The sequence below is a fragment of the Hippichthys cyanospilos genome, chromosome 5, assembly GCF_059441005.1.
Source record: "Hippichthys cyanospilos isolate Australia breed blue-spotted pipefish chromosome 5, RoL_Hcya_1.0, whole genome shotgun sequence".
NCBI classification, from domain to species: domain Eukaryota; kingdom Metazoa; phylum Chordata; class Actinopteri; order Syngnathiformes; family Syngnathidae; genus Hippichthys; species Hippichthys cyanospilos.
The window spans coordinates 17870875-17888012 of NC_142373.1; the positions used below are offsets into that span (position 1 = coordinate 17870875).

A 17138-nucleotide genomic window follows, 5' to 3' on the forward strand; every position below is an offset into this window, starting at 1 on the left:
TCTGGTGTTTTCTATGCTGACGCGTATAAGACGCAGCAACACTTTGGCACCAATGAAAAAGCTAAAGCAAAACAGAATAAACCTCATCCTCCTGAACCCTTCATATTTTCTTGTGTTCATATCCCTAAGTTGTATGGTTGTTGTACATTACATGTGTTTGAGATTTCCCACATTGTGAGTGGTCAGTGAACGTCACCAGTGTAACGTTGAACGGACTTGAAGCAGTTATTTGTGTTTTTCCTCACAATGCTACTCAAGTTCATTTTTACATAAATACTTGAAGGATGGACTCAGACATTGGTTCAGTCTGCTTGCTTCTTTTATTGAAAATAATGCAGTAACAACCTCAGATAACATGAGTGGCTGTTTGCTGCAACAGCCACTAGCTGCTAACAGCCAAATGACATACTAGCTAGCTCGTCCCGTTACGGTAGTTATTGTAGGTAAGAATATGGCCAAAATAAAAATATGCATCTGTGCACCAACACTCTGCTCATGTGGCTTACGGAACAATCTTCCTCGAAAGGTGTAGAAAAAAAATCTAATTTTTAAGTTACAATTTATGGGACGCACCCATACTTTTGCCCTTAATTTTGGGGAATAAAACTAGTGTGTCAAATTTGGGGGATTATGGTAGTTATCGCAATATAAAATGATGAAAAATGAGAACGATGTGGAAGAGAATGACCCAAAAATGATCAAAATGCTGCACAAGGGTTAAAAGACAGGCTTGGCTTTCAAAAACATAACCGCAACTACAATTGTCACCCCTAAATGCTATAAGAAGGAAAAAGTTGCTTACTTTTTTGCAAAAACAGATTTCATTGGACAACATAAAAATTTTAGTATAGAGCTTGCTAAACCGAAGACAAGAGTACTAAATACATCCCACTGGATTTTCATTTGTGTATAAACTGTTATGAATTCCAAGTGATGCATTTTTAATATTCTTTTATCAGTAATTAATTCGCCAGCGGTGATGTAATGTATCGATCTAGGCCTAGCGTCCGTCTTTCAGTAAATGGAAGGCTTGGCAGCCTGCTCGCCTCCGACTGACATCACAGTATATGAGAGGGATGAGACAGCACAAACAGGCTGGTCTCAAGGAACTGTTCCAGTGTTATTGCTATCACTCCTAGCCAAGCTCGCCTCCACCATCATGGCGGAGACGGGAGGGTCTCAGCTCATGCAGAATTTGACTTTGAGTGCCAGCGCAGCCTTGAAGGTGGTTTCTTTGACTCCTACTTTCCAGCACGTCACCTGGATCCGACAGAACATCCGCAAGAAAGAGTGCTGCTTCTTCGAAAAAGGTGCCAGGTAGGGGGTCTTTTGCTTTGTTTATAAAGTTGCAGGAATGATCTTGTCCAGTGCCGACTCGAGATGCAAGCTTAATCTGTTCAGCGTACGCACTCATGTCTCAAATCGTCTTTCTCCGTTGAAATGAATGGAAATGCCGTTAATCCGTTCTAGGCTCCAAAAAACAATTTTAACATTTTTATTTTAAATTACTGGTAAGTAAAAGTACCACTTATAGTCCTTAGTAAAATACTGTAAAATATTTGTCAAAGTCTGGGCAGGAGTTATAAACTTTAGAAAAACTTTCAGCATTTTTTTTCTAAATCACATTCAGTCTTAATGTGTTTTAGAAAAAGATTAGTACAATGTTTTACACCTTTTTCTATATAGGTGCATCTATCTTAAGTTTCACATCAATTTATATTTATTATTATTATTAACTCTTGCAGTGCCAAACAATATTGGAAAAGGAAAGCTCGAGAGGCCCAGCATTTCTTGCATTTTCACTCACCTTTCAAGGCCAACAGAATATTGTGTGCTATGTCTATGTAAATATGAGTGCTGCCATATGAAAGACTGACTTCCATTCTTCAGTTTGCAAATCAAAGCAAAAACATGGCAAAATGACAGCTTGCATATGGAAAAACTCACAAGTCATGTCACTTGTAAGTCAAAGTAGCGCCGCAGTTAAATATGTTGTTCCTTGCCTCACCACAGAGAGGATGTGTGCATGTGCGGCTACACCAAGAGCGAGCATGTGCCCGATGCCCTTCAGACGGAAGGCATGGGCGGCGGTACCTGGGACCCACATACGCACGTTCGTGAAGTACCCACTGATGCTTTCGGGGAAATCAACTTTGGTGGTTTGAGACAGACAACGACCAAGGTGAAAAGAAAATTCAGTATACAAGTAAAGTTAATGCTCCTCCATTCATTAATGTCAGTCCCAAAAGGACATTATTTTGAGATAAATACAAATAAGACAATTAAATCAAACTAAACTGTGACAATTTTATAAGTCTTGTTATTTGTACAATTCTCAACAAAGCCTAATATGTATGCTCTAAAATCTGTCTTTTTCTCATTCTTCATGATAGTATGCTCGAGTGTCCACAGACACAAGTCCTGAGGTGCTTTACCAGTTAATGACTGAACAGTGGAAAGCGTCCCCACCCAACTTGCTCATCTCCGTCACCGGGGGAGCCAAGAACTTCTACCTGAAGACCCGGCTGAAGAACGTCTTCCAAAGAGGTCTCATCAAAGTAGCCCAGACAACAGGTACTGACAAACATCTTTTCAACCAATAACAGATTAGTGGCATCCAAAAAGAAGAGAACATGGTTCAAGTAACGCCAATACTGATTTTTCTTCTCTGCTTGGAGCCGGATGTCATCAGATCCCAATCTGACCTTGATCTTACGAGGATAAAAATAAAATCAGACTCAGATATTTGCTCTTGTGACTGCGGTGTAAGATGAGATACGGGTTACAAGTTCCTCTCATTTAGAGCAAGATATCATCACAGGACACCGATCAATGGGTGTATCTACTCTCCGGTGTGCATCTCTACCACTGAGGTCGAAAAGTGATATCATCTTAATGCAACACCAAACATGCTATAGATTTAAGATGCGTAAAAAGGCAAATTCTGCTGCCAAATCTGCATTGCACAAATCCAGGTAAACAGCGCATGTTAAGAAATTAATTAGAGTAAGTAGTGCTCTATGAAACATTGCCACAACAACATTGAGCTACGTACCTTTTGACCGTGAATACTCCTAAAGTTATATTACAAAATTCCAACTACTACAGATATGCAACTAATGTTGTGAGAGCAAAGTTAGGTGGTTATGCGACTCTAATTACAGTATGTGGCTCAAGTTATGCGACTAAAGTTACACGGCTAAAATTCTGTGACTATTTATGCGACCAGTGGTTAAATTTACATGACTAAAGATACTACAAATCTCTGAAATGGTGCATAACTCATTTATATTGCCTCCCACGAAACTATAGATGACGGTTTCATTAACACGTGTCTAAATTTTATCCGTCACATACACTACAAGTGAAACAAAGTATATCTGAGGGAGAATCGACAAAAATATGTCTTTAATTAGGGAATTACAAAACTTCTATCTTGCATTTCCTGGCCAAGAGCCAATCATAGAAAATATGCAAATTTGGTCTGCAATCATTGGTCTCTTGAAACACATGCCAGAATGCACTTACCGGCAAGCAATGAAATCAGGACTAAGAAAGGGAGCAACAAAAAAAAAAAAAAAAACTGGTAAAGTCAGCTGTGTTATAGGCGTGAATGACAAGTAGTGAAGACAATGGCGCTTTTGCACAGGCGCATGGATCATCACGGGGGGAACTAACACTGGGGTCATGAAGCATGTTGGTCAAGCTGTGAGGGATTACTCCCTCAGCAGCTCCATGAAGGGCCAGATCGTCACCATTGGACTGGCAACATGGGGAGTCATTCACAACAAAGAAGTGTTAGTACATACACAGGTACGCTGGGCACAATTTGGCGTATTTCAGTCAATATCTATCATGTCTTATAACCCGTGTTCTCCTCAGGGTTGCTTCCCCGCTCATTACCCGATGGACGTCAAGGGTCGACTACCTTGCCTCGACAACAACCACACCCACTTCCTGTTGGTGGACGACGGCACCTACGGCCGCTACGGTGTCGAGATCGATCTGAGAAGTCGTCTAGAGAAGTTTATCTCTGGAAAGACTCTTGGAAATAAAGGTTTGAGAATCGGACATTGCTGGTCACTTTACATGTGGGCGGCCATGAACCACCGCAACTTCTGGTCGAAATGAACCAAGAAAGGATTGCTCTTTCTGAGGGGGAAAATACATTTTGGGATAATTACACATCACCTCGGGTCAAATTGACCCAGGATGTTCCAGCATTGCTATTCGAGAGAGACAAAATGCAATCGTTCCTTTGTAAATGGGTTTACAATCAAAATACTGAGTTTTTGACACTTCCGGATGAAGATTTACATCTTTGAGTCATTTTGACCCGGAGATATTATTGCTATCGAAATCCCTTGTTTTGAGAAAAATTCATATAACCTTTTGGTGCATTCATTGCATTGTCTACCAATCGCTTATTTTCATACACTTCGATTACAATCTGAACATTTTGGTTGTTTTTACAGAAAGCCCAAAATGGACATCTCTGTCGAAAATTCGGGTTTTCGTCCATTACTCAAAAATAATCCCTGTGACATAAGCCTGTTTTTTTGAAAACGTGTCACACATACTTGTATACATGTTTACGTATGTGTGTGTATATATATATATATATATATATATATATATATATATATATATATATATATATATATATATATATATATATATATATATATATATATATATATATATATATACGTATATATATATATATGTATATATATATATATATATATATATATATATATATATATATATATATATATATATATATATATATTGTACATGTAAACATGTACTTTGCATATGTATTTGTATGTATATATTTATATATTTAAAAATGAACATAAATCACAGGCTAAAATATATATATATATATATTTGGATTTGACACATTTCTGCCAAGTTTGGGTGATTAAATACGTTCCGGGTCAAAGTGACAATATTGCTTTTCCTTCCAATCAAACATAACAAGGGGCTTGAAATATGGGTGAAGTTCTGCAAATATTGTTTCACAAGTCTTTTAAAAAAAACACTCTACATGGTTCTGCATTCATAAATCAATATTTGTAATACAGTATTGTTGTTTCTTTAACATTGGCAGCTGTTGGTGTGAACATCCCTGTGGTGTGCGTCGTTTTGGACGGAGGAGCAGGAACGCTCAACGTGAGTCCAGTCCCATGTTCTCATCTTCAGCTCCTCCTGACTTTTGACCTTGTAACGTTGTCCCCCTTGCAGACCATCTACACGGCCATGCTCAACGACACACCCTGCGTGGTGTTGGAGGGTTCCGGAAGAATGGCCGACGTGATCGCCCATGCGGCGGGGCTTCCCGTGAGCCAGGTCACCATCAGCCTCATCCACCGCCTGCTCAAGAAGTTCCTCAGCCTGGAGTACGACAACTTCACCGACCTCAAGATCATCGAGTGGACCAAAAAAGTCAGTTGAACTCACTCACCTTTTATCCGCTTTCTTTATTTGATCTGTTTATACTTCTTCACCCTGTGCCAGATTCAGGACATAATCAGGATGTCTCACCTGCTGACGGTGTTCAGAGGAGGTGGAGACAGTCACGGAGATGTGGATGTGGCCATCCTCCAAGCACTTTTTAAAGGTAATTTTGAATGCTTTTAAATAATTCCACATCCCTCTCCACTCCAGAGGCTTTCCATTTCTGACCTCCATTGATATCACTAAAAGAATTTCCTGGAAGATTTCCTGCTGACTAAGCTAGAGAGCATTCTTCTGCCATCGTGTACTCTCGGGAGCCACTTCTGAGCAATTGACTGCCAACGAAATCTCATTATCAAAAGCTCAAGAGCCCATCCACTATGTTGCACCAATTAGACCGTTAATGGCGCTGAGATACAAATAGCTAGCTGAGTAAGAACATGTCTATCACATTCATTAGCAATTTACTGTCATAAGTTGACGATAAATACATTTTAAATAGAATATACAGTACACACAGTACACAGCTCTTTCCGGTTGAATCCCTGCTCTATTTTTAATATGAAATACAAATTCCAAACAAACTGCCAGTCGCAGTTTCTAGTGAGGAACTTGCCTTATTTCTGCACTGACTGTATTCTCAGCTTCGAGAACCAGCGCATCACAAGCAGTGGAGGGATGGCGGAGTCAACTGGAACTGGCTATAGTCTGGAACAGAGTAGACATAGCTGCCACCGAGATCTTCACCGATGAGAGTCAGTGGAAGGTGAAGTTGCTATACACATATATATACATATATATATACAGTATATATTTAGTTTTCGTTTTTCCTCCGGCCCTCCAGTCCAGTGATCTCCACTGGGCCATGTTCTCAGCCCTGGCCAGCAACAAGCCTCAGTTTGTGAGCCTCCTGCTGGAGAACGGCGTGAGTCTGAGGGAGTTCCTGCAGAGCGAAGACACTTTGTGCGAGCTCTACAAACACCTACCCAACTGCTTCTTCCTACGCAAGTTGGCCAAACGTGTCCACACCTACAGGAGGCGGAAAGTGTTCGCTGTCAGGAACCGTGTGCGCTCATCGCAAAGCGATGGCATCGCCTTGAGTTACGTGTCGGATGAGGTGCGCCACTTGCTGGGCAGCTTTACCCAGCCAATCTACCCGCCGCCCACCATGATGTACCACTTTAACATGGAGGACGCCACATCGGTGAGACACTCAGTCCATTATCTACTGCAGGGGTGTCCGAACCTTTTCCTCCGAGGGCCACAATCAGAAAAATAGAAGGGTACACGGGCCAGTTTTGAGGCGGTCATAGATCCTGTAACCCACCAGAAAATATCTGCACCGACGCTGAACATCAGCCAAAGCCCATCTCCATCCGCTGTCTGTCTTAAGATTACTATTTCAAAAGCAGTTACCTGTTAGTAATTTATGGGATATATTTAATATTTCTACCGTAATGAAGAAAGTGAAGAAAACCAATTTTTGGAAAAGGAAACCTCTAAATATGGGTGGTATCATATAAAAAATTGATTTCCATTCATTGCTTTGATTTGCATGTTGATAACAGCTGTGTTATAAGTGTGGAAACACTGCCATCCAATGGTCACAGTTATCACAACAGTGCTCAATTGGCTTATACTGTATGAGGTAAGTACAGTATTAGTCAAGGGTGACAGCTCCTCGCCATAAAAAAAACGTATTTGCCCAGAATTGTATTACTGTATTTATTATCGTTATCATAATTTTAAAAGATAAGAATTCTCGTCCATGGCCCTGAATGAGTCAAGGGAGTGTTATGGTTAAACCTTAAATGTTATTTTATGCATTTTTATATATATATATATATATATATATATATATATATATATATATATATATATATATATATATATATATATATATATATATATATATATATATATATATATATATATATACATATATACTGTATATATATATTTATACATATATATACATATATCTATCTATCTATCTATATATATATATATATATATATATATATATACAACATATGTATTATCAGGTTATCATTTTTAATCTATGCCAAGGGCCACAAAAGGCCCTCGGGCTATAGTTTGCACACCCCTGCTCTTCTGTTCATTTGAATTGCCCTCCAAAACGAATTTCCTACCAGTCCCATCTTTACATTTCAGAAGCCACTACAATTGAAATAACAAAAACAAAGCCAAGTTACTATTAATATCGGATCATACTGTCGCAGTTTGCCCGTATATTCATTACTGCTATACTTGCTGATCGGGCACAGTTTGCTGTAATGGAACTAAAATATCTTTACACCAAGGCATTGCAACAATGAGTGTTTGATAAGCCCTTCCTCCATTCTTCTAGCTGTCAAGAAGCCTTTCAGGTTCTCAAGCACCCCTCAGGGTGGACCTCGCTGAGGCCCAGAGAGACCCAGCCAGGGACCTTTTTCTTTGGGCCGTCGTCCAGAAAAATAGGGAGCTGTCTGAAATCGCTTGGGAACAGGTACATTTGAAAAATACTTGATATAACAGCGATTCCAACCACTCAGCCCAAGTACGTTAGTTTAAATTGGATGAAAAATGACTTTTTGTACTTTCAACTACTTACATTGTCTAAATAGGCCCATTCTGTGAAAAAATCTACATCGTAAATTTCGGACTATAAATTGTGAGTTTTTTTCTCACTCTTTGAACCCGACGCGCTGATTATAAATATAATTATCTACAAAAATGACATAACTACTCCTAAACCTGTGTCCTTTCTGACAGTACCAAAAGAAAAAGCAATACAAATCAACCTTGCACAACTGTTATTATTTTTTACAGCTAGTCTAAAACTGAAAAAAATGACCAAGTGCATCAAAGCGCCTGAAACGGAAAAAATGAAAATTCTTATTTTATTGCAATTACACTTCACATGATAAAAACAAAGCTTTTCCCTGGGGTCATCTGCACCCCCCACTAGCGTTATACATTGTGCACCCCAGGGGGGCCCACTCCTCTATTTGAGAAGCACTGCAATAAACAAAGGGATACAGAAGAAGACGAAGAATAGATTTTGAAGTTGAATTGATATTTTGAATGCCATCAGGTGTGTTACTGTTGTATTGATGTAGTATTCTAACAATATGAGTGTGCCGGTGTTAGGTTGAAAATATATTGGTGCTGCTCTTATTTTTAAACCATGTTGCTTAACCAGGCAGTTTGGAAAAAAGTTTTAAAGTAAAACAAAAATTAAAAATGTCTTCAATATATCATCTTTATGCCTCAAATATCTGACCCTGCAACTTTTAGTCAAGTGCGACTTATAAATGACAAAAATAGGATTTCTGTTGAATTTGTATTGACGCGTTTTATACTCCGAAAAAAAGATAATAAATCTCGTGTGTATGCTGTTTGGCACAGTGTACCGACTGTATCTCCGCTGCTCTGGCCGCCTGCAAGATCCTGAGGAAAATGGCCGAGGAGGGCAGCGATGCGGACGAGGCCGCCGATATGCGAGAACTGGCCGATCACTTTGAAATGCACGCTATTGGTACGACTGTACGTCACATACAGTACTGTGGAGAACAAAGTCCCAAAAAACTCCAGATCTTATTTACTTGTGTGTTTATGCGATATATTGTAGGTGTGTTCACCCAGTGTTACAACGGTGGTGAGGAGCGAGCTAAGAGGTTGCTGGTTCGCGTGTCGCCACTTTGGGGGAAGACTACGTGCCTGAGGCTAGCATTGGAGGCTAACTGTAAAAGCTTTGTGGCGCTGTCTGGAGTCCAGGTAGAGCCTACTCGCCTTGTATAAAGGACCTGAATCTAATATTTGAGTACCACTGTGTGAAAGTACAATAGAAAAGAATATACAATAGAATATTTAATAAAAGTTTTATTTTTAATTTATTCCCTGTGTTGTAGATTAAGATTTGGATGTTGACTAATGAGCTAGCGCTGGAGGCTAACTGCAAAAGCTTGGACAAAGGACCTCAGAGTAATATTTGTGAAAAACTGTGTATTTTCTTTTTTGTGTACAATTATTATAATAGAAAAACAACTTTAGTAGAAACTTTGAATTGAATGTATTTCTGGGGTAGAGTTTTATAGCTGCATGTTGGCTAATTAGCAAAGTTAGAGACTTCTATAACACTTTAGCCTAGCCTCCACATTAACTATTTACCTTAAAAACTTATAGCAAATGAAAGAATGCTTTAGTTTTTCAGTTTTTAGTTTTTAAAGTCAATTACTTAAGAACAGTAACAACAGTAAGTATTCATTATTGTTGTAATTTTTTGGACAATAAGACACACTTAAAATGCTTTTTCAAAAATCCTCATTATTCAACTTTATTCACCTTCAAATTGAATTGAATAAAGTTTGACTCATTAGTGCGCTTTTTATATGGAAATTTCCAAAAATATACCTTTTCATAGTGACCACACCTTCTAATCCAGTGCGCCTTATAGTCAGAAAATATACGATAAAATTTGAGATTTCAGGCAATACAAGCATGGACACACAAAACCTCCAAGCAGATACTTCATCTGAAAAGCTGATGATTAAAAATTGATTGGAAAAATTGGTTTGGAAAAATAACAAGAAAAATATACGTAATGTATACATACTTTTGTGAGTGTGCGTCTATGTCCGTTCTCTACCAGGCCCTCCTCACTGAGATCTGGTGTGGGGAACTTTCAGTGGACAATCCTGTTTGGAGAGTGACAATCTGCATGATTTTCTTCCCGCTTATCTACACGAGCTTCCTGACTTATAGGTGACCTTCACATTACTGACAATTGCATTGATTTGGTTGGACATTTTTGTGCAAGTGCATGTAATTTATTGTATTGGTATTATGCAAATTAGAAATCTAGGGACTGCCTGTAATCTGATTAGTATACAGTACTCTTTTCATACTCAACTTTACCAGCAGATGTCAGCGGTAGCTGTTGTTGCAAGTACAAAGATATTTTCATAATAAATGTCATTATTCTCTGATATGGAGCAGTTCTAAAACGGGGACGTTTGAGAGATTTTTACAGGGTTTCTGCAGTCATCAGCAAATCTTACATGTTGCTTTTTTAATGCTATTGTAGGAACAGTATGTCTTTTTAAATTAAGAGCAACTGAATTGTAAGCAACTCATTGCTAAATTGTATGATATTGGCTCCGTTGCAAAGCATCAATGTAAACGCCCACTGGACTAATGGACGTACAAATTGTAATAAGAACGACTCCTACAGAAAATGGACAGTAATTGTCTTCAATGGATTTTGATGTGGACCAAATCCATTATGTTCATTGACGTGTCTTCATTTTGAATAGACCCGACGAGCTCATCCAGAGGCAAAACGAGAAATGTGAGGATATCAAGACGGTGGCAAGCGTCACGGGTAGTGTGCTCCGAACTAAGTCTAAAAGCTCGTGAGTAAACATTTATGCCTAAATTCCATAACCACATCCCATTAAAATCCATAATGATGATGGCCCCTTTTATAACTCCAGTAGTGACCTGACAACCATGAAGTCTCTGAACTGCTGGTCCAGACTGGCTTGTCTATACCGCTCGCCTCAGGTCAAGTTCTACTGGAATATAGTGTCCTACTTTGCCTTCCTTTTTCTCTTTGCGGTGGTGCTGATGATGGACTTCCAGACCACGCCCTCACCGGCGGAGATTCTGCTGTATGTGTGGCTCTTCTCTGTGGTGAGCGAGGAAGTACGACAGGTGAGAAGCGCAATGCGTGTTAATTACCTGTACAGCATAGTATAGATTCTATTCTATTATATTCTTTTTTATTCTATTAAATCAGGGGAGTATTTAAATCTACAATATTGTACTTTTTTGTATTTTTTACCTCAGTTGTTTTATGACCCCGACGGCTTTGGGTTCCATAAGAAAGCCAGGATGTACATCCGAGAGCTTTGGAATATTTTGGATGTTCTGTCCATCATTCTTTTCATCATCGGCCTTGTGTTCAGGTGAGCCAATGTGTTCTTCAGGACAAACAAACGTCTCACGGCTCAACACAAAATCGCATCATCATTTGTTTTCTCAAGGTTAACAACCAAGCTGTTCTACGCCGGGAAGATCATCCTCTGCATCGATTTTGTGGTCTTCTGCTTGCGCCTCATGGCCATCTTCAGTATCAGTCGGACGCTTGGACCCAAGATCATCATCGTTAGAAGAATGGTAGGAGGATCCAGATTGGGAAATTTCAAAGTAGCAATTCTCCAATGTCATGTATCTTTCTAGATGATGGACATGTTCTTCTTCATGTTCCTGCTGAGTATCTGGGTGGTGGCGTATGGCGTAGCCAAACAGGGCATCTTGATCCACAACGACAATCGGCTTGAGTGGATTTTCCGAGGGGCTGTCTACGAACCTTACCTCATCATTTTCGGCAACGTCCCCACCAATGTCGATTGTGAGTTTAAAAACGTTTTCAGTCCACAGAACTTCATCGGTTGAATTCAGTTCTGTCTGTCCAAAATCTGTTTGAATTTGTGTACAGAGTGCATAGTGCAAGGTCTTTAAACGTCTGCTTGGATGAGTTTCATGTGGAAAAACCGGTTCCACCAGTGAACCACGAGATTTCCTCATTTCAGATTCCGAATTTGACTTGGACTCGTGCAGCATGAATGGCAGCGACCCTTTGAAGCCCAAATGTCCAGTGCTGAATGAAAACCAAACCCCGGCCTTCCCCGAGTGGCTCACTATCATCATGCTGTGCGTTTACCTCCTCTTCGCCAACATCCTTCTGCTCAACCTGCTGATCGCCATCTTCAAGTAAATCCTCCCACATTGTCACATGCTCACCTGCGTACGTGAATTTCACACATACTCTGTCTCTTGCCACTGCAGCTTCACGTTCCAGGAAGTACAGGACAACACCGACCGTATATGGAAGTTCCAAAGATACGAGCTCATTAAGGAGTACCACAGCCGCCCCGCTGCTCCACCTCCTTTCATCATCCTCAGCCACCTTTACATCTTCATCCGGAACGTGCTTCTTTGCAGGCCGCCAGTTAAATCACAAAAATTTAGTGAGAACAGTGCCTTTTTTTTGCCTATATATATATATATATATATATATATATATATATATATATATATATACTTTTTTTAGGCGTGTTGATATTTTTCCTGTTTTTTTTTTTTTTTTTTAAGGAACTGAACTTCCTCACATCGAAGAAGAGGAGCTGCTGTCATGGGAGGCCTTGATGAAGGACAGATACCTGCTGTCCACCCAGCAGCAGCAGAGCCAGACCATGGAACGATGCATCGTGGACACAGCGCAAAAGTATGAACTTCAGCAATGGTGAAGTCCAGCCATCCGTGTTCTATAGCACCAAGTTCTCCAAACATTATTTTTGCTATATGTAAATCAGTTTATTTGAAAATAAAATAAAAATAAAAAAATAATTTTATAAGTTAGTATTATAATTAGGTCTGTGAAAATTAAAACATAATTTTTGGAGATTCATTTATATTATATAAAACAGGTGCATGGTCGACCCGTCGCCCTCTGAGGTATTGTTGGTCGCCTGCATGACACACTACATGGGGAAAAAAAGTGATCAGATTAAAAAAAAAAGGGGGGGTGGGGAAACTGTTGTTTGGATGCCTTGGGAGGAAAACATGATCAAGTTGACCTGTTGTCACTATCCAATGTTTATGGGAGGAAATTCAAAATAAAACTGTAGCAAGGCCGTTCGTGTCATCCATTACTCATGATACTTACAGCATAGTTTATTTTGAAGCAATGACTAGCTTTCTCACAACATTTGGCTGCTTTACTCCAATGGAGAAGACTGCCAAGTGGCACATTCTCACAAAGAACATATTTCAGTGTACTTCTGCACCCTGACCTTCCAGCCAAAAAATTTTGGGCACCCCTGGTTTAAAGCATTTAAACAATTTACCTCAATCAACTTTCCGTGGCAGCTGAACTCTGTTAACATTGCAACCAAACTCCGAGAAGAATCGCCAGGACAAGCACAAACAAAGATGGACCTTTCTGTAGTTTTACTTGCAATCTATCACGTCATTTATGTTTTGCGGCAGAACTAAAACTATAAGGGAGAACGTTTGATCAATTGTAACGATGAGACAAATGTGGTGCTTCTTTTGAAAATATTTTGGCTTTACACCATTGGCACGCCCACTGTGTGTGTGATTTCACGGCGTCCTCAATGCGAGACAGTTTTGGTCCATTTAACGTTCACACATAGGTCACATGCAGCTCACATTTATTTGGAAATGTGAACGACCTCATGCAAAAACAAACACCCAAAAAATCACAACTGAGCATCAAGCCCCGCTATGCAAATCTAGTCCAAGTGAGTCATGCTGTCAACAATTTTTTCCAGGGTCAACGCCATGTCCGATAGGCTGGAGCGGGAAGAGGAGATAAGCTCCGCCATCATGATGAAGCGTCTGGTCCGACTGGAGGAGCAGGTCGTGACCCAATTGTTGCACAAGAGCAAGATACATCATGTCCCATTCCATACCATACACTAAATAATACCTACAGGTTGTGCAGTCAGCCAAAGGCCTTCAGTGGATCATGGAGAGTCTCAAGTCCAAGGGTCTTGCCGGGAAAGAAGAGCAACCACTCCGTCTGCAATTTCTTTCCTTTCACTACATGTCATCATCGATTTCCACTCATTCGTTTTCTCTTTTGCTTCAGCGACAATTTCAACAGGAAAGGACTATTCCGAAACGCTGGAAAATGTGGAAGAGCCAGACGGCTTCCACGTCAAAGCCCGGCAGTTCCATTACCCCAATAGCAAAGTCACTCGCTTTCCCGTACCCGAGGAGAAGGTGCCGTGGGAGGTGCGCGAGCTTGACTTTTCAACCTCTGATCCACATGGTTCTGCGTGCAATATTACTCACTTTTTTTTTCTTTTTTTTAAGGTCAGCTTCAGCTCATACGTGCCTTCATATTATAGTTCAGTGGGCAATGTGGATGGGTATGTTTTGTGGGTTTTGTGACCCATATGAACAAACGGTGCATCTGAAATCCATTACCAATATTTGCTTAATTCCATTTGTTGTCTTCTAAACAGATCAGATACTGAAGTCTTAGAAAATTACAGGTATGAAGTTTAGATCAATTAAAGCTGATTGATGATGCAATACAGTCCACTTGATATCAACTTTTGACACTAGAAACCCCGGAGGAAGGACAGGCATCAGAGGTCTGGGTTCACTTAGTCATCTAGGTCCGAATCTGCATGTAGAACTGGTGATCACACGGTGGGTCCTTTTCAAGTAAAATAACAGGACGGAATCTCGATTTTTGCGTATCAAAAGGCATGTATCTTTTTTTTTTTTTAGCTTGCGGGACAGTGGACGCTCAGTCTTGGAATTTCTGGCAGTTGAAGATGAGCACCAAAATATGGTTCTGCCAGGGGTGTGTGCCACTTTGCGTTGCTTTTTAACCTCAGTGTAGGTCACATGACATTTAGGTGACAACCCACTTTTGATCAACCCCTCACAGGGACCGGTTGAATCTGCGGAACGGTTACCTTCGGCATTGATGAAAACCATGGGCCAGAGCTTGTATGAAAAATTACATGAAAAAATAGCAGAGGGAATACTGGTAGGTCTACTTCAGCATTTTGTTGACTAAATGCGAATGTATCTCGATGTTTCTGAATTCATTCAATGCCAGGGACATTTATACATTTTTTAAGAGTCTGCTGTGGTTATTTATATATTTTACAGATTTTTATCAAGTGTTTAGTCCGACTAAAGTAATAGTAATTGAATAATAAGGTAATTGGCAGAAACCGTGTTCAGTGACGGCCTAAATAACCTGCTTTAAAAAAAAATGCAAAATTTGCTCTTACTACAATTACTTAGATTTTGAAAGCTATCTCCAACATATTGTATATGGTTTGACATTTTTTTTATACATTTTGACTTTGATCCCAGAGACGTAAATTTTTTTTCTCCAAAACGCAACTTTTTTTCCATCTGTCTGAGTTCTTCTTTACGGTTACCTCAGGTATTTGAAGGCTACGTGGACGACGTGAGGAACACAGATAACGCCTGGGTGGAAACCACGGTCTTCAACCTTCACCTGGATTCAAGTGAGGATTCGGAGGATATCGTCAACATGGTGAGAGCCACCGTAAATATTTTTATTTGGTAAGGTTTTAAGTGGTTTTCTGTTTTGAATTTAATTTCCCCCTCCAAGGTGGCGTGCAGTCGTGGCTCTCTGCAGTGGCTGGAGGTGAGCTGCAAAAACGGACTTTGCCCAGACCAAAGCGACACATTATGGCGGGTCGCCTTACTCCATCACAGGAATTCATAACTCTCCTGGCGCTTAAAGTTATGCAGAAGTCATATCATTACATGCTGCTCAAATGTCATGCAACCTCACTCAAAGCATGCACAAACCTTCCGGTGCTCAGCGTTACGGCTACTGTATGTGTTGCTGTTATACTTGTAAATGCTCACAGCTGGCTCCATAACATGCATCTTTCCATAATCCATAGACAGATGTCCGACAAATAGTCATTATGTTAGACCACAATACGCCACATGAAAACCTGAAAATGTACACCAATGCAGTAGCTACACAGTACAGTACTATAGAAGGAAAACACAAATCTGTCCTTGTTTACCTTTGCAAAGACCACTTGAATGTTTACATTTGTATGTGACTGAAGTTAATCTGATCCTGCTGCCATTGCATTTCAATGTGGGTTCATTGAGAACATTTTTCTTACTCAAATAAATGCATACTGCATAAATAAATAAAAAAGCTTTATGTGCCACTATTTTGTCACCTTCTTTTGTATACCCTGGAGCCCATATATGCAACACTTAACATGTCAAAATAATTTGGCAGGTTTTTTTGTGTGAAAAAGTAATACAAATCCCCCACAAAGTTGGTATTGAAATAAAAAAGTTGCAAAAAATAATCCATATATCACATTCTATTTCCATAGCTACAAAAACACTATACTGTTATACAAAATAACAGTTTCAGCCTTTTTTTGAAAAAAAAAAAAAAAAAAAAAAAAATCCAATCCACTCCAGGATTGTATTCTGACTTTCTTTTGCGGTGTAAAATTCTGCCATCCTAGCACTTTTGCCATTGTTTGTGTGCGCTGCACCTGTCACGTAGCGTTGAAATAGTTTCGTGTAAGCATGCAGTGGTGCTGCTGGAAGAGGCCAGTATCGGTTTCCACACCTTCCTCATTCCTCATCTTTATGCCTCCTGCCTACGAACAAATCACGTGTTCTTCTGTCAAAATATTTTGAAGCTTGTGGGTTCGATTGCCCCATGTGACCCTGTTTTTGCAAACCTAGTGTGTGATCTGTAACTGCACCTTATTTTCATACAATCATCCTTGCCATAGAATATAATATTAAAATAAAATTATGTATAAAAACAAAAGCAACAACCATAACAGTCGCGTTGAATTGTTGACGTTTGTGATTTCTGCTTGTAAAACGTATTTTAATTAGATGTTTTGCAAACACTAAATAATATTGAAAAATAAAAAGATTCAACCTGAACATTTTCTTTGATGGAACAGTACTTTTTTATTTCTTTTCCTGCGCTGTTTTTTTTTTTGTTTGTTTTTTTTTTACAGGTGCACAGTGTGGGGAGTCCGGAAGTGACGAAAGCAACTCACGCGCCCCAGCTGATTGGCCAGTAATTC

General features: G+C 39.7%; 1 protein-coding gene and 1 long non-coding RNA gene across 3 annotated transcripts; one reads left to right on the top strand and one right to left on the bottom strand.

Annotated features, from left to right (window-relative positions):
* The first annotated feature begins 1090 nt into the window (after window positions 1–1090).
* trpm2 (transient receptor potential cation channel, subfamily M, member 2) lies at window positions 1091–16247 on the top strand. The gene is made up of 32 exons (XM_088415694.1): window positions 1091–1317; window positions 2014–2182; window positions 2394–2574; window positions 3650–3813; window positions 3883–4057; window positions 5117–5178; window positions 5251–5451; window positions 5524–5626; window positions 6108–6229; window positions 6308–6667; window positions 7835–7972; window positions 8875–9004; window positions 9098–9243; window positions 10118–10230; window positions 10782–10880; window positions 10962–11181; window positions 11317–11435; window positions 11514–11646; window positions 11710–11881; window positions 12063–12243; window positions 12319–12500; window positions 12625–12757; window positions 13827–13914; window positions 13991–14075; window positions 14147–14292; window positions 14374–14429; window positions 14526–14555; window positions 14629–14715; window positions 14797–14872; window positions 14960–15061; window positions 15470–15583; window positions 15662–16247. Exons 1-32 carry the CDS (start codon window positions 1160–1162, stop codon window positions 15776–15778), a joined length of 4362 nt encoding a protein of 1453 aa, XP_088271820.1. The 5' UTR covers window positions 1091–1159; the 3' UTR covers window positions 15779–16247.
* Window positions 4993–11943, bottom strand: LOC148423836 (uncharacterized). Of its 2 annotated transcripts, XR_015865716.1 has the most exons (4): window positions 11312–11943; window positions 10082–11155; window positions 6080–6171; window positions 4993–5550 (listed from the first exon to the last, which is right to left on the bottom strand). It is a non-coding gene; the product is annotated as an uncharacterized LOC148423836 (long non-coding RNA). The 2 variants fall into 2 exon arrangements; XR_015865715.1 differs by having other exon boundaries at window positions 4993–6171.
* Window positions 16248–17138: the final 891 nt, after the last annotated feature.

Coding starts and splice junctions, on each gene's coding strand:
- trpm2 (XM_088415694.1), top strand. CDS start 1,160: ATGGCGGAGACGGGAGGGTCTCAGCTCATGCAGAATTTGACTTTGAGT. Junction 12,244..12,318: donor CTGCTGATCGCCATCTTCAA/GTAAATCCTCCC, acceptor TTGCCACTGCAG/CTTCACGTTCCAGGAAGTAC. Junction 14,556..14,628: donor GAAGTCTTAGAAAATTACAG/GTATGAAGTTTA, acceptor TTTTGACACTAG/AAACCCCGGAGGAAGGACAG.